Source organism: Miscanthus floridulus, chromosome 18 (genome assembly GCF_019320115.1).
Source record: "Miscanthus floridulus cultivar M001 chromosome 18, ASM1932011v1, whole genome shotgun sequence".
Lineage (NCBI taxonomy): Eukaryota > Viridiplantae > Streptophyta > Magnoliopsida > Poales > Poaceae > Miscanthus > Miscanthus floridulus.
The window spans coordinates 13082121-13104938 of record NC_089597.1 but is presented as its reverse complement, the minus strand read 5'-3'; the positions used below and the strand labels follow the sequence as shown (position 1 = coordinate 13104938).

At 46.3% G+C, this 22818-nt stretch overlaps 2 protein-coding genes, 1 long non-coding RNA gene and 1 pseudogene across 4 annotated transcripts; 2 read left to right on the top strand and 2 right to left on the bottom strand.

The window, feature by feature from the left end:
- The first annotated feature begins 258 nt into the window (after positions 1–258).
- On the top strand, positions 259–7145 carry LOC136521513 (cytochrome P450 704C1-like). Its single transcript, XM_066515263.1, has 6 exons — positions 259–914; positions 4005–4214; positions 4351–4632; positions 5057–5395; positions 6280–6480; positions 6820–7145. The coding sequence occupies exons 1-6, from the start codon at positions 570–572 to the stop codon at positions 7003–7005; spliced, it is 1563 nt and encodes a 520-aa protein (XP_066371360.1). The 5' UTR covers positions 259–569; the 3' UTR covers positions 7006–7145.
- Positions 7146–7259: 114 nt separating this feature from the next.
- LOC136521514 (uncharacterized) lies at positions 7260–8921 on the bottom strand. Of its 2 annotated transcripts, none has more exons than XM_066515265.1 (5): positions 8471–8921; positions 8286–8344; positions 7874–8079; positions 7647–7773; positions 7260–7558 (listed from the first exon to the last, which is right to left on the bottom strand). In XM_066515265.1, exons 1-5 carry the CDS (start codon positions 8805–8807, stop codon positions 7421–7423), a joined length of 867 nt encoding a protein of 288 aa, XP_066371362.1. In that variant the 5' UTR covers positions 8808–8921; the 3' UTR covers positions 7260–7420. The 2 variants fall into 2 exon arrangements, with proteins under 2 accessions (XP_066371362.1, XP_066371361.1); XM_066515264.1 differs by having other exon boundaries at positions 7269–7558; positions 8456–8916.
- Positions 8922–20031: 11110 nt separating this feature from the next.
- On the top strand, positions 20032–22452 carry LOC136520627 (nudix hydrolase 14, chloroplastic-like; annotated as a pseudogene).
- LOC136520628 (uncharacterized) lies at positions 21651–22102 on the bottom strand. Its single transcript, XR_010775308.1, has 2 exons — positions 21969–22102; positions 21651–21817 (listed from the first exon to the last, which is right to left on the bottom strand). It is a non-coding gene; the product is annotated as an uncharacterized lncRNA (long non-coding RNA).
- Positions 22453–22818: the final 366 nt, after the last annotated feature.

Below are 22818 nucleotides of genomic sequence, written 5' to 3'. Positions count from 1 at the left end.
GGCATCTTCTTTGGACCCAAAGGAAACGTGCCGCCCCTGCACAGACAAACCCAACTGCTGCCACGGCCATGCTGACGATTTTCCAAGCCGACTGATCCTTGACTCAATGTTATACTATCCATTTCGCTGTCCTGGTCTTTATCTTGTACACAAGGCAGCAATAATTTAATTCTAATATTTATTATCCATCGCCTTCTTGCAAAAGGAGTAGCATGCTTATTATCATATATACATACAAGAAAGAGCATACCTCTTCCCATCACAAATTCGCAATGGTCTTCCAAATCTAGTTCTTTATAAATCTCCAACTCAAACAGATTCACCTCATTCTTCAGTCTCAACAAACCTCGTTGCAGATATCATTTTGTAGTTGTTTTGAGATCACCGCACTGCAGACTGGAAATTGCTTGAGCCATTGCAGAGTTTCAGGTTTGAACACGGCATAGTATTGTCCATCCATTTGGTACGGCACGGTACCATCAATAGAGCAACACGGGCTGGGTCATCTTGCTCTGACTCTGAAGTGAGCAAGCACCTCCTGCACCACAGCAGCTCCAGCTCCAGCTCCAATGGCTTTCCAGCTATCCTCCCTTGCCGCATCGGCAGGCCTGTGCCTGCTGTCAGCTCTTGCCACAGCCTTGGTGGTGCTCACCCTCTACGTCCTGGGCGTCGTCGCGTCCTTCGCCGTCTTCTGCGCCAGAGAGTTCGCCCGGAGAGACCCAGACCGTCCGCCGCTCATGGGGACGGTGTTCCGGCAGCTCAAGAACTTCGACAGGCTATTCGACGAGCATGTCAAGTACGTGCTGGCGCATCGCACCTGCAGGCTGGTCTACCCTGGACACAACGAGCTCTTCACGGCCGACCCGGCCGTCGTTGAGCATGTCCTCAAGACCAGTTTCAGCAAATACAGCAAGGTGATTTCCCATGCTCATCCGTTTTTTTTAACGCAGTGGCAGGAGCTCTGCCTTTCAATTAAGATAGGAAAAAAGAGTTTATGTACAAGCAAAGACACTCCAGATGAGGGTTTAAAGCCCCCGAAGCAGGGATAAGAGGGAAACACACACCCCAAGGGAAAACAGCAGCTAAACATAAGCAAGTGCTCTCTTCCTTTGCTCTATGTCTTCCTTTATCCTTGTGGCTACTTGCGGCACCGTTTCTATCTCGTTGTTGAAAATTCTCCTATTTCTCTCTTTCCAAATATTCCAAAAGGTGTAAATTACTACCCCGTTTAGTCGTCTATGCTCAGATTTCGCCACTTTCCTTGCCGCCTCTTCCCACCATGCTCTGATATGGATGGGGTCTGCCTGGGGTTGTTGTTGCAGCTAAGTGAAGTTTTTCCAAGAGAGGATTTGATCCCAAACCGCCTTAGCAAAATGGCAACATAGACATAGGTGGAGGCCGGTTTCTAAGGGACTGTTGCACAGCACGCAGTGTTCTTGGTGTGGCCACCCTTTCTTTTGTAGGTTGTGCGCTGTAAGAATTTTATCTTGCACCAAAATCCAAGCCAAAATTTTGCATCTGTTCTCCACTTGTGCTTTCCAAATGAGTTCAGTACGGAACGAGCGAGCCTTTAAATTGAATTCTGTAAGCTGAGCGGGTGGAGTAAGTCTCATCCTGGGTCCATTGCCAGGTGATAGAGTCCTTAACGCCCTGCTGCAGGTCCACGTCCTGAATTCGTATCCAAAGGGACACAAATTCCTCTATGTGGATAGCCGAGGTGATTTTCCTTCTGAGTGAGCGCATCCAATTGTTGTTCCGGAGTTCTTATTGCATTGTTCGGTTTTTCCTTGAAACAAGCCGAAACAAATTCGGGGCTAGGTACCTTGGAGCTTCTCCTTCAAACCAATTATGGTGCCAAAACTGAGTCTTTGCATCATCACCCAAAGTTATGTTGATTGAGGAGTTAAAGAGGAGACGATCAACATCAGCACATGGAAGCTCTGAGCCGATCCAAGACTTGGAGTCCTCCATCCATTCTTGCTAAAGCCAGCGCAAACCTGAGGGCTCTCCCAAATCTATCAAGGCCATGCATGCCTAAGGCACCAAGGTCTTTTGGTCTAGTAACTGTTGGCCAGTTAACCAGGCAGTGTCCACCATTGGCATTCTCCTCCCCCTTCCACAAGAAAGATCTCCTGATTTTGTCAATCTTCCTCTTAGCCCATGCCGCCAAGAAAAACACTATGAGGTGGTAGGTTGGCATGGAGGAGAGGACCGAAGTTACTAGAGTGAGGCGTCCCGCTTTGTTTAGCTATCTTCCTTTTCATTTGGGTAACCTTTGTCCAATACGCTCAATGAGAGATTACACACAGACCTTTTGTAGTGATCTAGTGTGGAGTTACAGCCCCAAATATTTGCATGGGAAGTCACCTCTACTACCGATGAAGGGTGATAGGACTTGGTCTAGATCGACATTTTCACATCTGATTGGATGCACAAAGCTTTTTTCTAGATTAATATGGAGCCCTGAGAAGGTGCCGAATGCTTGGAGAATAATTTTGACAGCTTCTACATCCTCTTTTATTGGGTTGATGAAAATAGCCGCATCATCTGCATACATTGAGATTCTCCATTTTGCCGCCGTGATGGGTAAGGGGGTGAGTATCCCATGTTGGGTTGCTTGGTCAAGCAAGCGTTGAAACGGGTCCATAGCCAGAATGAAGAGCATAGGTGAAAGTGGATCTCCCTGCCGGATGCCTCTGGCATGGCTAAAAGTGGGTCCTTGCCGTCCATTAATCAAGGCTGTCGAGGTGGATGTACGGAATAGAATAGAGATCCATTCACGCCAGCGTGGTCTGAAGCCCAGAGCCTGTAGAATCTCTACAAGTACCCCCAATTTACCGTGTCAAAAGCTTTGTGGATGTCCAGTTTCATGAACAAAGCCGGTATCTTCTGCCTGTGTAGCTTTCGTACTGCTCCCTGAACGTAAAGAAAATTATCATGGATGCTTCTCTTTTTTATAAATGCGCTCTGACAATTGAAGACGAGGAAGTTCAGTCGAGGGGCAAGTCTGTTAGCTAACAATTTGGAGAAGATCTTTGCAATGCTATGGATAAGGCTGATGGGTCTAAATCGGTAACTCTCGTTACATCCGTTTTTTTATAGAAGGATGATGCATGCCGAGTTTAGCCATTCAAAACCCTGGACGTTCAATGTGAATAGGCTGTTTATGGCTGCCATAACATCCTCTTTAATGATTTTCCAACAAGCTTTGAAGAAGGCACCAGTGAAGCCATCCGGACCTAGCGCTTTGTGGAAAGGCATGGGATTTATAGTATTTTTTACCTCATCATGGGAGAAAGGCACTTCCATATCCAAGAGATCATGTTGAGTGTAGCCAAGAGATTGCCAATTGATTGTTGTGGTTCTCGGAACTGCAGAGGCAATGTGATTTTTAAAATAATCCCCTATCACTTTTTCTTTTTCTTCATGAGCAATCGCAATCCCCCATCCATATGCAGACAATGTATGTAATTCTTTCTTCGACGTGCACTGACTCTAATGTGGAAAAATTTGGCGTTAGCATCTCCACAACGGATGTATGTGAGTCTCGATCTCTGTCTGATTCTTGATTTGTCAATGGCTGCGAGCCCCGTGGTACGGACTTTGTTGGCCGAGAGAGATGGAGAATAAGGGAGGGCATAGTTCAATTTATGTGCCAGGTGCGGGGTGCCACAATCCTGCAATAAATAGTGTCAGAACTTGAGTAATCTGCAGTTATCTTCAAATAGCACTTACTTTAAACTTACAGTAAACTGAAAGCAAAAATGGTTAATGCTCAACACATCGTCAAGCATAAGAAATGTAGATCATCATCAGACTTAAACTTATTTTAAAGTAGATCATCATCAGCCTTAAACTTATTTTAAAGGGCATCTTCATTCTTATCTGTCGGATCATTTAGCTACTTAACCATACAAACAATTGATTTACTTAGACAGATATGACAGACTACCACAATATGGCCTTCTGAACATGATTTTGACTCATTTGAGGCTGAAACACAGGGAGCCTACAATATTGGAATTATGAAGGATCTGTTCGGGGATGGAATTTTTGCAATAGACGGGGATAAGTGGAGGCGCCAGAGGAAGCTGGCAAGTCATGAATTCTCAACCAAAGTGCTACGTGAATTCAGCAGCGTTGTCTTCAGAGCGAATGCTACAAGACTGGTAGATAAGATATCATCAGCTAACAGAACTATTCTAAACATGCAGGTACCTACACATGACTAACATAAAAGTGCATATATATTATTAATTGGTGAATACATATCAGTAGATGTTAGTTAAGTGATACATAATATTTGTATTTGATAGAACAATTGGATCACATTAATGCACTCATTTTCAGGATCTTTTGATGAAAACAACTATGGATTCGCTCTTCAAAGTGGGATTTGGTTTCGAGCTGAACACGTTATCTGGATCAGATGAATCTAGTGTTCACTTCAGCAATGCCTTTGATGAGGCAAACTCTATTGTCTACCACCGATATGTCGATCTGTTCTGGCAACTGAAACGGTATTTCAATATCGGATCAGAAGCGAAGCTTAAAAGGAACATTCAGATCCTTGATGACTTCGTGATGAAGTTGATCCACCAAAAGAGGGAGCAAATGAATGGGCAAGATAATGTAAGGGCTGCAAAACTCTAACCTGAATATAAACTTGCCAAAGTGTATATACTGCCTTCTGTGTTGGTATATGCTTTTTAGTAACAACCTGATGAAGAAAATTCAATCTGGCACTAAAATAAGAGATCTTTGTGTCTAGCCATGAGATATTTGCATCCTAACAAGATGGACAATTTTAGATCTGTTAAAGGATCAATATGTCATGCATCATGTGCAAACCACCTAAATTTACATGTAAATCATATCTGAAGGGCAGTGTGATTCTGTTTATCAGCTCTTATGTCTTGTGGAGCATGTACTCTCCAGAAAGTCTGAGCAGCTTTTGAATCTAGTGTTAGTATCCAGAGTAGATATACTGCAACGTTTTACTTCTGCAACATCTTCTCTTAATTGAACTCTATCTTCACCTTTATGATGCATGTAGAAAACCAGAGAGGACATACTATCAAGATTCATAATAGCAAGCAAGGAGGACCCTGAAACGATCAATGATCGTTACCTGCGTGACATAGTCCTCAATTTTCTGATTGCTGGGAAAGACACAACTGGGAACACACTCTCCTGGTTCTTCTACATGCTTTGCAAGAATCCTACAGTGCAGGATAAAGTTGCCCTCGAAATCAAGGAGTCCGTTAAGTGGGCTGAGGAAGATAACAACACAGGAGACTTCACTGCAAGATTGAATGACGGAGCAATTGACAAAATGCACTACCTCCACGCTGCAATCTCTGAGACACTACGGCTGTATCCAGCTGTTCCAGTGGTACAAATAAATCCTCTGTAGGCTATTCCTTGACTAGGTCCATGCAAACAAATTTGATCATGATTTAGCTTAATTACAATGTGTTATTAACATATCCATCATAATGAAATATGAAAGTCCTTTGTTACCAGTATGAACTTAACTAGCTAACTGCAAATGATCTTAGTTATATGGTTTGGGGTGGAAATACTAGGGGCTCTTGTGTTCTTGCCCCAACTTTGATGTGAAATTGTGATTTTGCCCTCGTTTTTCTAACTTTGTGATTTTGCCCTTAACTGTTCACAAGTCAATGCGATTTTGCCCTTGGTCAACGGTAAAAACAGGGGCAAAATCGCGTTGACCAGGGGCAAATTCGCGTTGACTTGTGAACAGTTAAGGGCAAAATCACAAAGTTAGAAAAACGAGGGTAAAATCACAATTACACATCTGTATAAGGGGCAAGAACACCATTTTCCCAAAATACTATAACTATTACAAATACATGAAAGTAGTCTTCAGAAATCTGCATGAATTTTTAAAAAGACTACTAGAGATACAAAATGGCATGGTCTATTTCCATGTAAAATTACTAGAAATTAGATATTGTAAACCACCTTTAAGTTGCTACTAGCTGTCATCAAGTTGAATTTGCATGTGGAATGATTTTATCCACAAAAGGGACAAAACGGTATCAAAGGACAATTACAGGAATATGCTTTCAAAAAGTTTAAGGAAATTTGTACTCAAGAATATATGGAAGCAGAAAATCAATCAGTCAATTATAAGTATGTCACTATGCAGGAAATAATAATAATAAAGCTCTACGCAACACCATGTTTCTGTTATTTACATAGACTTGCATTTTCCAAATTTCGTTCGTGAAATTTTCTGTGGCACTCTTACAGGATGGTAAGATGGTGGAAGAAGATGATGTACTACCTAATGGCTATAAAGCGATAAAAGGAGATGGCATGAACTACGTGATATATGCAATGGGGAGGATGACATACCTCTGGGGTGAAGATGCTGAAGATTTCAAGCCAGAAAGATGGATTGCGAATGGAGTCTTCCAGCAAGAGAGTCCTTACAAATTTGTGTCCTTCAATGTAAGTATAACGCACTAGTCATCTCTCACATGTTCAAAGAGAACATAGATCCAACTATAATCACATGTCCATACTAGGTACTACCTAGATTCTCATAGAGAATTAGAAAGGAACAGATAAAGTTTAGAATATTAGCAGATAGTGGCATTCAAATTGTGTTCTATTGCTGTAAGTCAATGCTAAGGCCAAGCTAGAAGCTACTATCAGCTCTCAAGCTACCTAAACAACCTAAGCTAATCTCATTAGCCCTTCACCCAGGGGGGGTGTCTGTCATTTCCCCTTGTTCAAAATTTTTTAAGGCAACCATTTGCATTTAACAAAGCTTTCTTCAATGATCAGGCGGGGCCCCGCATCTGCTTGGGGAAGGAGTTTGCATATAGGCAGATGAAGATCATGGCAGCCACCCTGATACACTTCTTCAGGTTCAAACTGGCAGATGAATCCAAGGATGCTACATACAAAACAATGTTTACCCTACACATGGATAAAGGGCTCCAGTTGTATGCATACCCACGTTCAACTTGAAATGGCAAAACAAGTATTTTTAATCCTTTGTCACTGTTGGAGACATGTACATATTCCACAACTGTAATTTGGGGAGGTTGGAAAAAAAACTCACTGTGATGCCGAATAATGAGTTTATTATGCTCCAATTGCCATCTCAAAGAATGGACTAGAACCAAATATGGACAATTTTCCAAAATCCAAGCCACTGATCAAACAGTCAGTATCTGCTTTCTTAATCACATAATACTCTGTTGGCAAGAACACAACATTGATCCAATTGGAAAAACAAACACATAAAAGAGGTATCCAGACAGGAATATTTGTTTCAGAATTTGCCTACATGAGGGTACAGATTACAAAATTGATACTCTAAACTTCTCTGTATAAACAGAGTAAACTTGTTAAATGATGATATAATAAACAGACAAAATATCTATTGTGATAGGAATGTGTTCTCTGCTAGTGTTGGAAGCTGGAGTCCAGGCCTTGATGTCCATCCTTTGATATTTCTGTAATTCTCAATCGCTTCTTTCCTTAGCATCTCACGAGAAGCATCTAAAGCGCTCTTCACCTAGAAAAGTATAGAACCATCGATGTGTAATCCAGAATATAGACCACACAAAAGGAGTTCATATAGAGCGACGTGGAGAAGTAAGTACCTTCGGGAATGACAACTTTGGTGGAGCCTCAACAACTTCACCAAATTTGACTTTCTCACGCCCAGGGAAGTCTGGAACAGTTTCTGTCTTATTGCCCTTGCGCTTCTTTTTCTTCTCATCTAGATGTCTGAAATTCATGGAAGGGCATGTCACTATTGTTTAAACCTTCTGATAATAACATAACAGCAGAGTTTAGATCAGATGCATAGGGCAACTAGAGAACTCACTTCTTCCTTCTTTGCTTCTTCGAAACTGAGATGTTCTTGTCCAGTTCCTCGAAACGAAGGTCCTTGGCATTTCCCCTCTTTCGCTTCCTCTTACTACCCTCTGCATTCACATTCTCATTCTCATGGGCAGCTGAACCATCTTCATTGCCTTTAATCTCTGATGCTTTGCTATCAGCAGGAACCACCAATGTCCGCTTCTTAGTTTTCTACATGAACACCATATAATAAAAACTGAAGAGCGAAAATGCGAAGAAGTTAACACATCACATTCTTAACAGCATCATATTGCACACGCAACTGGCAGGCAACCACGAACCGAAACAACACACGGTGTGAATCAGCTGAACTGGAGTGAAGTGCGGGACTGAGGACAAGGAGGGCCGAATTTTACTCTACTCTACCCCGAAATTACCTTGTCTGTTGCCGGCTTGTTCTTCCTTAACCCATCGTCTTGCTTCCCAGGAGCACCTCCTTTGCAGCCACCACATCACCAGCACGCGCAGTCAGGAGGTAGAACAGGAGATTCGGCGGACCATTTATGTTTTAATTGCTCCGCCGTGTAGAGGCTAGGAGAATAGGCACCTGAGGACGCGTTACCGTTGGCGTTGGCGTTGGCGTTGTGCTTGTTCTGGAAGGCGATGAGGCGGCGAAGTTTGGACGGGATGGCCTCGAGCTCCCGGTGCTTCGGCGGCGGGGGCAGGCGCGTGTCCCCGCCGTGCGCCGCCCGGAAGTTCTTCTCCCTCCGCCGCTGACCCTTTCCCGGCATCTCCTCCTCCTCCTCGCCGCCGCCCGCTCGCTCTCTCGCTCGCTGGTTAGTTCGTTGCAGCCGCCGCCGCCGCCGTCTGCGCCGTGGTGCGGCTCGGTGCACGAGACGAAATGAGGGCAGTAGCCTACTCATGGGCCTGTGGTGGGCCTGCGTCGGTCTTAGACCCATTGATCATTGTGCTCAAGTGAGCCCAACATGATGGGCCTATACCCCTTTTGCATTGACTTATGCATTTTCAACAGGTCAATTAGTTCCACTCACCAACGATTTGGCCTCAGCTATTGAGTAATGGAGATCACCTTCCATGTTAAAAAAAAAAGAAAAGCAGGGCAATTAGTTTTCTAAAAAAGGCAGGTCAATTAGTGTAATTGTTTTCTGTTCAAAATGGCGACACAAAGGCCCAGAAGAGCAAGATCCTGTTTATTTAGGACTACTCCAAGTTTTAGAGCGCCACTAAAAAAATGCTCACCATGTGGCTAGGAAAGGTTTTTAGTCCATGGAGCTAGAGGAGGAAATAGAGGTGTTGGGCTTAGAACTTGGGTCCAGCTTTGTGGGGGTATGGCCCCCAAGACATGGGCTGCGCCCCCAGGGGGGGTCCGGCCCACAAGGTTAAGGCGTGCATGGCGTTGCTCGGCGTGCACCGCAAGACATTGTATAGTACCAAATAGGTTACTGTACTTGTAACCCTACCTCCTCCAGAGTATATAAGGAGAGGTAAGGGTCCCCTAGCAGATAGAATCTATCAGATCGGATCTACATATAGATCAATACAATACACCAAAGACACAGGACGTAGGGTATTACGTCGATCAGACGGCCCGAACCTGTCTAAATCGTTGTCTCTGCGCCTTATGTCACCATCCGGTTCCTGATTACGCGCATCCCCACCGACAAATCTACCATCGCGGGATACCCCTCGGTGGACTGCCGAGCATATTCTGTCGACAGTTGGCGCGCCAGGTAGGGGTGTGCGCGCTAATCCATGACGAGCCAGATGGACCTCAAATCAACAACGTGTTCTCGTCGTCAATCTTGTGGAGATCTATATCGGTCCACGACGACGATTCATCGCTGCTACACCAGCCCCTACGACAGCAAATTCGATCTCGGAGCCACCTCCGAGGTCGTCTTCACCAACAACTCACCGCCCGCCAAGTGTTCGCCGTCAACGCCGACCAGATAACGTCATACGCCGCCAACCAGACGCTCCGTCCAAAGCTAAGTCATGCTTTAATATTTTCCTAAATATTCTCCAATCTCCGTATATCGCCATGATGTTTCTCCGAACTGTTTTCTCTATGTTTGCTCTCCAAATGATTTTCCGAACCCCTGAACAGTCCTGTTGATGCTCGGACGCCTCCAGAGACGGCCCTGTCTTCGGCTCCTCCCTACACGTGCTACGGGCTCCGCGCTCTGCATTATGGGTGGTCGGCAGCGGCTCCTTGGTCACGCCTGTTCCTCCTACACGTGCACGGGCTCCGCACTCGACGTTATGGACTATGGGCTAGCTAGGGCTGGAGACTCAGCTACACACTAACTGTTCGGGCGGTTTATATTAAATATAAATATATCTTCACGCCAATTGATCGTCGAACTGCATACACCGTTTCATCACCATTGCTGATTTTTCTCCGGAGTTTATTTATTTGTGCGTCATGTACTACCCGTTCTATATATTTGTATTGCAGGATCATCGTCCAGGTGATCGGATCACTTGGTGCTCGGACTTCTCCACCGATCAACTGGTCGGACTGCTTGGTTCATCGACTTCGTCGCCGACCAATTGATCGGACTGTTTGCCGGTCGTTTCTAGTCAATGCTCACTTCGCCACCGACCAGTTGACCAGAATATTCGTCGCTCGTGCTTCATCGCTAGCTACGTCGGTTACTCCTTGGCCCTCGGATTCTTCGTGCTCGAGGACTAAGTGGGCACACTTCACCGCACGGACGTCGTCAGCTACGTCGGTGCTCAGACCTCGCCGCCTACGCCGGGCACTCCTCGGTGCTCGGACCTCGCCGCCTACGCCAAGGACTCCTCGGTGCTCGGACATCGCCGCTTATGCCGGGGACTCCTCGGTGCTCGGACCTCACCACCTACGCCAAGGACTCCTCGGTGCTCGGATATCGCCGCCTACGCGGGGGACTCCTCGGTGCTCGGACCTCACCGCCTACGCCGGGGACTCCTCGCTCCTCGGTGCTCGGACATCGCCAGCGATGCCGGGGACTTCTCGTTCCTCGATGCTCGGTCATCGCCAGCGACGCCGTGGACTCCTCAGTGCTCGGTCATCGCCAACGACGCCGGAGACTCCTCGCTCCTCGGTGCTCGGACATCGCTAGCGACGTCGAGGACTCCTCGCTCCTCGGTGCTCGGTCATCGCCGCCTACGCCGAGGACTCCTCGCTCCTCGGTGCTCGGTCATCGCCGCCTACGCCAGGGACTCCTCGGTGCTCGGTCATCGCCAGCGACGTCGGGGACTCCTCGCTCCTCGGTGCTCGGTCATCGCCACCTACGCCGGGGACTCTCGGTGCTCGGTTATCGCCAGCGACGCCGGGGACTCCTCGCTCCTCGGTGCTCGGTCATCGCCGCCTACGCCGAGGACTCCTCGCTCCTCGGTGCTCGGTCATCGCCGCCTACGCCGGGGACTCCTCGGTGCTCGGTCGTCGCCTCCTACGCTAGGTACTCCTCGGTGCTCGATCATCGCCAGCGACGCCGGGGACTCCTCGCTCCTTAGTGCTCGGACATCACCGCCTATGCCGGGGACTCCTCGCTCCTCGGTGCTCGGTCATCGTCGCCTACGCCGAGGACTCCTCGCTCCTCGGTGCTCGGTCATCACCAGCGACGCCGGGGACTCCTCGATCCTCGGTGCTCCGTCATCGCCAACGACGCCGGGGACCCCTCGCTCCTTGGTGCTCGGACATCGCCGCCTACGCCGGGGACTCCTCGCTCCTCGGTGCTCGGTCATCGCCAACGACGCCGGGGACTCCTCGCTCCTCGGTGCTCCCTTGGTGGTCGGATCTTGCTATGTCTCATTGGTGTGCTAACAAGCTGCTCCATGCTGTTCGGATCAGGGTGCTGATCTTGGGCAGCACGTCTGGGGTCTTGATACGCGCATGTCAGACGACGTCGGCAAGCTTTGAGACTTCTTTTCCTTTGACCCTGCTACAAGATTCATTCTTCATCTTCCAGCAGGCTCGGGGACTAAGTGGGCACACTTCACCTTATGGTGAATGTGCTTGTTCTCATCTCGAGGCTATGCCCGGGGACTGGCTACCTGCTCGGCTGGTTTTCTACTTTATGACCCTGGCACCACGTGACTATGTCACCTACTGTCAGGTTTGGGGACTAGCTGTGGGGGTATGGCCCCCAAGACATGGGCTGCGCCCCCAGGGGTGGCCCGGCCCACAAGGTTAAGGCGTGCACGGCGCTGCTCGGCGTGCACCGCAAGACATTGTATAGTACCAAATAGGCTACTTTACTTGTAACCCTACCTCCTCCAGAGTATATAAGGAGAGGTAGGGGTCCCCTAGCGGATAGGATCTATCAGATCGGATCTACATATAGATCAATACAATACACCAAAGACACATGACGTAGGGTATTACGTCGATCAGACGGCCCGAACCTGTCTAAATTGCTGTCTCTGTGCCTTGTGTCACCATCCGGTTCCTGATTACGCGCATCCCCACCGACAAATCTACCATCGCGGGATACCCCTCGGTGGACTACCGAGCATATTCTGTCGACAAGCTTCGAGAATGAAAGGTTTTGTTTGGAATGGTTCTTTCATCCCTTGTATATATATTGTTTTGTAACTTTGCATTTGTCTGCGATTCCTAATAGATAAAAACATGTTTGCAGGTTTCTTTTAATTATTTTATGTGTTAGATTGATCTCCCAGCCAATAAGCCCAACAGCCTATTGGGCCTTGGTCACGCACCCTGATCGAGGGCGCCCAACCCTACATGGTTGGTGGGCCCCCGTCGCACTACGCTATATAAAGTGATGGGGGCCGGCGGCTCAAGGTACGAGGTTCACCGTGAGCCAATCCGCCCCACCAACAAACCCTAAGTTCGATCTAGTAAGAGTGCGCAGCCAGCGACGGGAAGACGCCACCGTCATCACCGTCGGCTTCACTGCACCTCACCGCGTCGCCGGACTTCACCGTCTCTTCCCCAACCATCGCTGCCCGTGCATAAACTGCACCAGCGAACCCGATGGAGGCCTCTAGATCTACTCCTTCCACGGTGTCAGGTCGTAAGACCTAAACTACCCCTCTCTGTTTTTTCTCTGGTAGTACTAGAACTAGTTCTAGGTCTTTGATCTATCATGCACCCTGGCTAGATCCCTACCTAGACGATCTGAATAGCATAACATTGGTACTAGAGCCACGGTTTAGGTATAGATCTGGCTTAAGGAAAAGAAATCCAGTGTGGTTTTAGAAAGTAGAAAGGGGCTTCGACCAACAAAGGGTTCGGTTGAACCCTAACTTCGATCCTTTCAGATCTGAGAAAAGTTTTTGATTCGGATGAATGAAACTCTAACCCCAACCCTAGATTGGGTTCGGGAAAAGTGAAGAACAGATACAACCAAACCCTAGATCGGGTTTTGGGACAGAGATGATTACATGGTTTCATCTGGAAACCGAACATCAAACCCGTGAAGAAATCAATTCGGGGAAAAGATAAACTGAGCCATCCCTAACCCTAACCCTAACCCTAATCGGGAAATCAGATGAAATCCGAACAAATCGAATCAAAAGAAAGGGGAAGAAAGGGAAGGGGGTGGCCTACCTCGCCGTTGCGCGGCACTGCAGTCATGCCGGCGCGCGGGGAAGAGAAAGGCCGGCTCGGGGCACTCCTTGCCAGAACAGGCCACAGGGGCGCCGCGGTCAGGCCGCTCAACGGCGGCGCGCTCACCTGCTGGGGAGCGCGCACGCCGGCGAGGGGGCCGGCGATGGCGCCTGGGCTCGCTGCTTGCTCTCGTCGTGGATTGCTCGCTCGCTCGGTGACTGACTGAGGAAAGAAGAGAGAGCAGTGAGGCGAAGATAGAGAGAGCGAATGAAGAAATAAGTTAGGGTTTCGGCTCGGAGGCGCGTGGCGTCGAGTTTCATTCTGAGCGAAACGCGTGCGCGACCGTCCGATGCTGGATGAACGGTCGAGAGAGAATGGGCCAAGTCGCGGCCCAGGCGGGCGCGTGGACTTTGCCGGCCCTGGCCCAGGTTGCGGCCTGGGTGCGGCCTGTGCACGCGAAAAGAAAAGGGCCGAGCCGTTTTCTGCGGTTTTGGGCCAAAACAGAGAAGATTGAGTCCGGTTTTGCATTTTTCTTTTTCCAGAAAGTTGAAAAATGGAAATTGGCTCAAAAGAAAATAGAAAAAGTATTTTTTCCTGTGGGCAAAATTCATCAAATTGAATGTTTTTCCGCTGCGTATTTAAAGATACAATTTTCATTATTAAATTCGAACCAACGGGAGAATTTAATTTTGAAAATGGATATGTTTTAAATTGATTATAATATTGTTGTTATTCTGACCAACGTTGATTAATGGCAATATTATGATGTTTTGTCTTGCATTAATTCTATTTCTGCCCAACGGTGATGTAGAATTAATGTAGAGAACAATTGTATGTTTTAATTTTGACCAACGTTGAACTAAGGCATGCAATTGTTGTTGTTATTATTTGTGTTCTCACACTATTTGAATTGTGTTTTCAAGCGTATACAACTTGATGAGTTGTATCAAAGAGATCCCCACTCTAAAAGGGGATAACTACATTGAATGGAAGAAAAAGATCGACTTGACCTTCATATTGGTTGAGGTGGACTGGGTAGTCACCACACCGTGTCCCAAAGAACCTGTGGCACCGGTGAGGGAGACAGATGAGACTGATGCTGCATGGCAGAACAGAGAGCGGGACTTTGCTCCCGTAAAGATGTCTTTTGACCTTGAAAATAGAAAGTGGGTCACAGCCAATAAGAAATGTTTGGCTATGATAAAGAATACAATTGAGCCTGCAATAGTGGGCTCAATTCCAGACTGTGACACGGTCACAGAGTACCTAGAAAGAATAAAGAGTCAGTTCATTGGCTCTTCAAAGACATATGCAACCCAGCTGATCAAGCAGCTGGTCACAGAAAGGTACTCTGGTGGCGGCAGTGGCATTAGAGAGCACATATTGAGAATGAGCAATTTGGCATCTAAGCTCAAACCAATGGATTTGGCACTCAAGGATGAGTTTCTTATTCATTTGATTTTTGCTTCTTTGCCAAAAGAATTTGACACATTTGTTGTTAATTACAACATACAGCCCGAGAAATGGGATTTTGAAAAGCTCATAGCCATGTGTGTGCAGGAGGAGGAAAGAATAAAAGTTTCATAGGGTGGTACTGTCAACTACCTAAAAGATAAGAAAAAGAACTATAATAACAGCTCTTCCTCCAAGTCATCTGGAGAGGGTCTCATGCAACAGTCTCAGAGCAAGCAATTCCCAGTGGATAAAGACCAGTGTCTCTACTGTAAGAAGACGGGACATTATAAGAAGAATTGTCCTGATTTCCTAAAGATGATTATGAAAAATAAAGGTGAGAACATTATTACGTTCGTAAATGAATCCTTGTATGTCAAGTTTTCAAAATCTACTTGGTGGATTGATTCAGGTGCAACTATTCATGTTGCTAATTCATTACAGGGATTTCATTCGATGAGAACTTTACAAAGAAGCAAAAGTTTCATTAAAGTCGCAAATGGAGTACAAGCAGATGTTGAGGCCATTGGCGATCTTCCGCTAGAGCTTGCTGATGGCTTCATACTTTTTCTTAGAGATGTTCTTTATGTACCTTCTTTGCAAAGAAACTTGATTAGTGTATCAAAGTTGGACCATGATGGTTATGATTGCCATTTTGGAAATGGCAAATGTCAGATATTGTTTAATAATAGATGTATTGGTCTTGCCTTCCGACAAGACGAGTTTTATTTGTTATCACTTCGTGAAAATGTGAATTCCGTATGTGATGTGAATGAGAATGTATCCTCATCGAACAATGCAAACAGAAAACGAAAGAGAGCTCACGATGCGTTGTCGAAATTATGGCACTGTCGTTTAGGCCATATTTCGAGGGGGAGAATAGAAAGACTAGTTAAGAATAATATTCTTCCTCCATTAGAGCTCTCAGATTTAGAACAATATAGAGATTGCATAAAAGGAAAGTATGTAAAGAAAATTAAGAAAGATGCCAAACGAAGCACAGGAATTCTACAGATCATTCACACAGACATCTGTGGTCCGTTTCCTATAAAGAGTGTGGATGGTTATGATTCATTCATAACATTCACAGATGATTACTCCCGTTATGGCTATATTTATCCAATCAAAGAGAGAACAGAAGCATTGGATAAATTTAAGATATTTAAGGCAGAAGTTGAAAACCAACATAATTTAAAGATAAAGATAGTCAGGTCTGACCGTGGGGGGGAGTACTACGGTCGGCATACCCCATATGGACAAGTTCCTGGACCTTTTACAAGGTTCTTACAGAAGAATGGTATAGTAGCCTAGTATTCCACACCGGGCGAACCTCAGCAGAATAGAGTAGCTGAAAGGCGCAATCGTACCCTGATGGATATGGTGCGCAATATGATAAGTTACTCCACTTTACCGATGAGTCTGTGGATTGAGGCGTTAAAAACCGCCATTCATATTCTCAATAGAGTACCAAGTAAGTCGGTGCCCAAAACACCATATGAGTTATGGACAGGAAGAGTACCCTCACTTCACCACTTGCGTGTGTGGAGGAGCCCTGCTGAGGCTAAAGTTTTTAACCCAAACATTGGGAAGCTAGATCCCAAAACAGTGAGTTGCCATTTCATTGGCTACCTAGAAAAGTCAAAAGGTTTTCATTTCTACTGTCCAGATAGACATATAAAGTTTGTGGAAACGAGACACACTGTCTTCCTAGAGGATGAAATGATGAGGGGGAGCATGGTAGCTCGAGAAATTGACCTTGAAGAGAAGCGGGTGTATGCACCCACTCCGATAATTCATGAGCCATTTTTCTCACTACCTGCTGTTGCTGCACCGACAGTTCAAGACACTGTGGTGCCAGCACCTGTTGTTATCCCGCCTATGGCAACAATGAATGATGATGGGGAACCTGTTCTTCAGGATTCTATAGAACCTATTGCCACACATGAGGGGGAGCAACAACAGCCTCAAACAGAAAATGTGCCAAATGAGGAGGCCCCTAGAAGGTCTCAAAGAGTTAGAAAATCAGCTATTCATGCTGATTATGGAGTGTACAACACTGAGGAATTTCAAATGGAGGATGATCCCACCTCATTTGAAGAAGCCATGAAAAGTAATCATTCATCAAAGTGGCTTGAGGCCATGGAAGATGAAATAAAATCAATGAATACAAATAAAGTTTGGGATTTGGAGATAATTCCTAAAGGAGCCAAAATAGTAGGTTGTAAATGGGTCTACAAAACAAAACTTGACTCTCAAGGGAATATAGAGAGATATAAAGCCCGACTTGTGGCAAAAGGCTTTACACAAAGAGAAGGAATTGATTACATGAGACCTTTTCTCTAGTCTTATGTAAGGATTCCTTCAAAATCATAATGGCATTAGTGGCACATTACGATTTAGAATTACATCAGATGGATGTAAAGACGGTATTTCTCAACGGAGACTTAGAGGGAAATGTTTACATGGCACAACCGAAAGGTTTTGTCATGGAAGGAAAAGAACGATTGTGATGCCACCTAAATAAATCCATTTATGGATTAAAACAAGCTTCAAGACAGTGGTACTTGAAGTTTGATCAGACAATAAAGAATTTTAGGTTTAAAGATAATGTTGAGGACAATTGTGTCTACGCAAAGTTTAAAAATGGAAAGTTTATCTTCCTTGTCCTGTATGTGGATGATATCTTACTTGCTAGCAGTGATGTCAGTCTACTGCTGGAGACAAAGAAGTTTTTGTCCTCAAAATTTGATATGAAAGATCTTGGTGAACCTTCGTTCGTTCTAGGGATCGAGATTCACCGAGATAGAAGAAAAGGGGTATTAGGACTGTCACAAAAAGCATACATAGAAAAAGTCTTAAAGAAATTCAGTATGCACAAATGTAGTCCCTCACCTGCTCCTATAGTCAAGGGCGACAGATATGGGGATTTTCAATGCCCCAGGAACCAATATGAGATCGATCAAATGAAAGTGGTTACATATGCTTCAGCTGTCGGAAGCTTGCAATATGCTCAAGTGTGCACGCACCCTGACTTGGCATTTGTTACCGGGTTACTTGGCAGATTCCAGAGCAATCCTGGAATAGAACACTAGAAATTGGTAAAGAAAGTCTTACGTTATTTGCAAGGAACGAAAGGCCTCATGATGACGTATAGAAGATCTGATTCACTCCATATAGTGGGATATTCAGATTCTGATTATGCGGGAGATAATAGAAAATCCACGTCTGGATATGTATTCACTCTCGCAGGGGGAGCTATTTCATGGAAAAGCTCAAAGCAAACTGTCACTACATCATCCACAATGTATGTCGAGTTTGTAGCGTGTTATGAGGCAACGGGGCAGGTGAACTGGCTAAAGAAGTTCATACCCGGTTTGAAGGTGGTTGACGACATCAATAGACCACTGAAGTTATACTGCGATAATAATCCAGCAGTACAGTATGCTCACAATAATAGGTCAAGTGGTGCTGCCAAACACATTGACATAAAGTATTATGTTGTGAAGGATATAGTCCTGGATCAAATGATAAGTCTTGAGCATATAAGTACCGAAAAGATGCTCGCGGGTCCGCTTACAAAAGGCTTACCACCCAACGTGTTCAGAGAATATGTAGCCAGCATGGATTTAAGGGAAAGCCTATGATTCCTGGACTATAAAGGGCCCAAAAGTTAAAGTAACTATTTTGGATCAGAGACGTGCATTGTAGCTGTTAAATCTATCGGCGATTGACCTGACGATGAAACATGCTCTATGCATCATCTGTGAAGAAATGAGTAAGGATAAAAGGATTGAAGTTTAAAGTTTAAAGATAAAAGTAATAGTGTGAGATCAAGGGGGAGAATGTTAGATTGATCTCCCAGCCAATAAGCCCAACGGCCTATTGGGCCTTGGTCACGCGCCCTGATCGGGGGCGCCCAACCCTACATGGTTGGTGGGCCCCCGTCGCACTGCGCTATATAAAGTGGTGGGGGCCGGCGGCTCAAGGTACGAGGTTCACCGTGAGCCAATCCGCCCCACCAACAAACCCTAAGTCCGATCTAGCAAGGGTGCGCAGCCAGCGACGGGAAGACGCCACCGTCATCACCGTCGGCTTCACTGCACCTCACCGCATCGCCGGACTTCACCGTCTCTTCCCCAACCATCGCTGCCCGTGCGCAGACTGCACCAGCGAACACGATGGAGGCCTCTGGATCTACTCCTTCCGCGGTGTCAGGTCGTAAGACCTAAACTACCCCTCTCTGTTTTTTCTCTGGTAGTACTAGAACTAGTTCTAGGTCTTTGATCTATCATGCACCCTGGCTAGATCCCTACCTAGACGATCCGAATAGCATAACATTATGTCCATGTGGCTTATCGTACATTTGCACAAACTACATAGATAATGGACAACAAATGAGTGCAACGTACCACATAGTTAACGAATATAGTTAACAAATGAGTGCAAGTGTGGCTCATCATTGGTGGCATCATAGACCTCATTTCCATCTCCAACCATGTTACCAAGATCAATATAGGATTTTTCTTTTGCCTTGGGGGGGTACTTGTGGTGTTCATACTTATAGGATGCCAATGATCGGCTTCATTGTTGCTGATGCCACCAAACATCACTAAAAGACCATTTTCATTTTCAACTGTGTGTTTCTTAAACTTGTCATCAAAACTAGAAGACTAGTACTACATAGTTGTACATGTACTTTTATAGTTAGGAGTATGTATTTACCACTTGAGGTTTGGTAGAGCTTTCTTTCTTCAGATTCTCTGTGGAAGCTGATTATCTGACTGAAAATGTTTCTCTAGGATAAACTCTCTCTCTCTATATATATTGATAATAAAAAGCTTCTATTTTTTTAGCTCGGAGCTCTCTAATTCATTTTATCTGGAACTAATCCACAGAATCAGCATATCACGGTAAAAAATTACGGACAAACAGGCCTTGAGCCGAAGTCCGCCGCTACGACGCCTGGGAACCGAACCTGGGTAGAAAGCCTTGTGGGCTTTAGCCTCTATGCTCTTTCGCCTGGCCCATCGAGATTTTCAATTGCTCCACGTGCGGAAGCTTCCGGAAACTCGCTGGGCCCCCCATTGGCATCGGCGGCCGCGAATGCTCGTGCGCAGTGTCTCCTTCGCTGCCGCCGCCGGTCGACGCTGCCGCCTCTCCCTTTCCCTTCCCTTCCCCTCCCGCGACCACACGAGCAGCGTCCCGCTGCCGCGGCGTTCGCATGGCCTCGTCGGACGGCTCTGCCGGGGCACCGCCCAGCGCTACCGTCGAGGTGCCCGGCACCGCGGCCCCCGTCCTCGTCGTGGGCGCCCCGGGACTCCCCGAGGCGGACTTCAGGTCAGTTCCCCTTCTCCAGTTCTCTCTGATGGAAAGCTCGCTCATGCGATTTGCTGGCTGCGGGCTCTGATAAGCGCAGGAATGCGGTGGAGTCGTCGCTGTTCAAGCAGTGGCTGCGGAACCTGCAGTCGGAGAAGGGCGTCCTCACCTACGGGAGGCTGAGCCTCACGCGGGTCCTCATCCAGGTGATGTGCATTTGTGCAGCTGGCTCGGTCGAATTGATTGATTGTATGACATTGCTCAATTTGCTCTCGTTTGCGTCTGGATTTGCGATGCAGGGGGTTGACATGTTCGGGAAACGGGTGGGCTTTCTCAAAGTTCAAAGCTGACATCGTGGACGAGGAAACCAAAACCAAGGTGATTGGTTGGAATGTTCCTGCTGGTATTGTTGTACATTTGATTGGATCCTAGAATGGTCATTTAGGACTAACAATGATGGTCTACGGAGTCCAAATTTCTCATCAGAGTTTGATTGATAGTAATGTGAGGTGTTTCTCCTAGTAAACATATGCATGTGTGATTGTACTTTTCCTGTCTTTTCCCCTTTACAATTGATAATGTATTGCTGAGGAGCTAATGAATAGAGATAGATGGGTGCAGCAAATGAGTAGAATAGATGGGTGCTTAGGGTGGATGTGGCCCAGCCTTTGCTTATGCTGAATATATAGGCTGAAGCACACTTTAGAAGTGTATTTTCAATTTTGTGATGACTTTGCTTTTCAGCCTTGACTATGGCACTGAATGTTACGTGTACCATGATAGTCTGAAGTATGTTTTCCATTGTGTGCTTATTAAAATCTTTGTGTGATATACTGATATCTTTCCTGCATCCACTGATGAATTTTTCGCCTTTAAATCGATTTGCGGGGTCTCTACTCTCTAGCACTAGCAGGATGATGGTTTAGTTCATACCATCTTTTGACAGTATATATAGGTTCCAGGAATTGTCTTTGCAAGAGGGCCCGCGGTTGCTGTGTTGATTATTTTGGAGTCTAAGGGGGAAACATATGCTGTGCTTACTGAGCAGGTATAGTGTATCATGATTTAGAGCACATGGTTTGATTCAGTAAGCAAATTCACCTATTGACTGCCATCAAAATTGTAGGTTAGAGTTCCTGTTGGAAAATTCCTGTTGGAGCTGCCAGCTGGGATGCTAGATGATGAAAAAGGTGATTTTGTTGGCACTGCAGTCCGTGAGGTTAGTATCTTGGCTTCTGAATACAGCATGAACTGAAATTAGCCAGCCTTGCATTGATCCTGTTTTTGCCTGGTTTTGATTCAGAATTTCAGATTGCACAAGCCGTAATGCATTTCTGTTGTAGTCAGAATTTTAGATGAATCTGTTAAGTACCAATTGTTGTATACAATATTCTTGTGGCGCTGATCCTTAATTGCTGGCAGGTGGAAGAAGAGACTGGTATAAAGCTGAATATAGAGGACATGGTTGATCTTACGGCACTGCTGGACCCTGCTACCGGAGGTCGAATGCTGCCATCACCGGTAACTGGCCAACATTTCCCTTAGTTTGCTACTGTCTGCCAAAACTTCTGTTCACCTGGTTAAACTTAATCACTATTTCCCCCCTGAAGAATCAGATTTCTGTACACATAAAAAGCATCTAAGTCAACTTAACTGATGATAAAAGCTGCACAGAGATCTAAACCAGCACTAGCTATTAGTACTTGATTGCAATCTTTTTGACAAATCAGCAGCAGGGCTGGCTGGGAAATAGAATAAAGTATGCAACAACCTGGGACACGCTGGTGTTCTGAACTCTGCTGTTGCAAACATTGCATTCTGATTCCTGCTAATTCAGACTGATGCCTCTGTACGTTACTAGGGCGGCTGCGACGAAGAGATCGGCCTGTTCCTGTACAGAGGCTGCGTCGACGAGGAGACCATAAGATCGCTCCAGGGGAAGGAAACCGGGCTTGCGTGACCATGGCGAGCTGATCAAGCTGCGCGTGGTTCCGTACAACCAGCTCTGGCGGTTGACCGGCGATGCAAAAGCACTCTCCGCGATAGCCCTGTACGAAATGGCCAAGAGGGAAGGCCTGCTGCCACAGCCGATGGCGCCGCCTTCGGCTAACTTGTAAAGACCTGCTAGCACTGCACTGTGCTGTGCTGTAACAGATGCGATGGCCTGATTGGTAGTTGCCTGTAAAATTGAAGGAACGACACTTGTGAAGCAAAATCATATACATAAACATATTCAGGTTGTGCATTGTTGCTGTAGCCTGTAGCGGCGGTGTGGCTGATTCACTGGTCATTCCGGGCTCGCGCTTCGCCAGCCGGCTTTTATCTTGGTCGGTACGACTGAAACCACCACTCGGCAGCTGCCCATGACCGGCCGCGAAGCTGTGGCCGGTGGCTGGCAACTGGAGCGGCGTTGCGCGCCCGGCCGTTGACGCTTGTGCCTGGGCTGGGATAGGCTTTTGCGTTGGCTTGGCTTGGCTGGAGCGAAGAGACCGGGCCGCGGAATACGGCGTCCTGTCAGACATGTGCATTGGGGTGTCCCTCGCCGCCGGGCGCCGGCAGCGCCGCACAGAAGCAGCGACACCCTCCTGATCCGTCACAAAATATAAGGCGCGGTCTTTGTA

Excerpts from the sequence above, each read along its gene's own strand:
- LOC136521514 (XM_066515264.1), bottom strand. The coding sequence starts at position 8,807 with ATGGGTCTAAGACCGACGCAGGCCCACCACAGGCCCATGAGTAGGCTA. Across the intron at positions 7,774-7,873 it reads AAGAAGCAAAGAAGGAAGAA|ACATCTAGATGAGAAGAAAA; the intron begins GTGAGTTCTCTA and ends CATGAATTTCAG. Across the intron at positions 7,559-7,646 it reads CAAAGTTGTCATTCCCGAAG|GTGAAGAGCGCTTTAGATGC; the intron begins GTACTTACTTCT and ends ATACTTTTCTAG.
- LOC136521513 (XM_066515263.1), top strand. The coding sequence starts at position 570 with ATGGCTTTCCAGCTATCCTCCCTTGCCGCATCGGCAGGCCTGTGCCTG. Across the intron at positions 4,633-5,056 it reads AAATGAATGGGCAAGATAAT|AAAACCAGAGAGGACATACT; the intron begins GTAAGGGCTGCA and ends TGATGCATGTAG. Across the intron at positions 5,396-6,279 it reads TGTATCCAGCTGTTCCAGTG|GATGGTAAGATGGTGGAAGA; the intron begins GTACAAATAAAT and ends GCACTCTTACAG.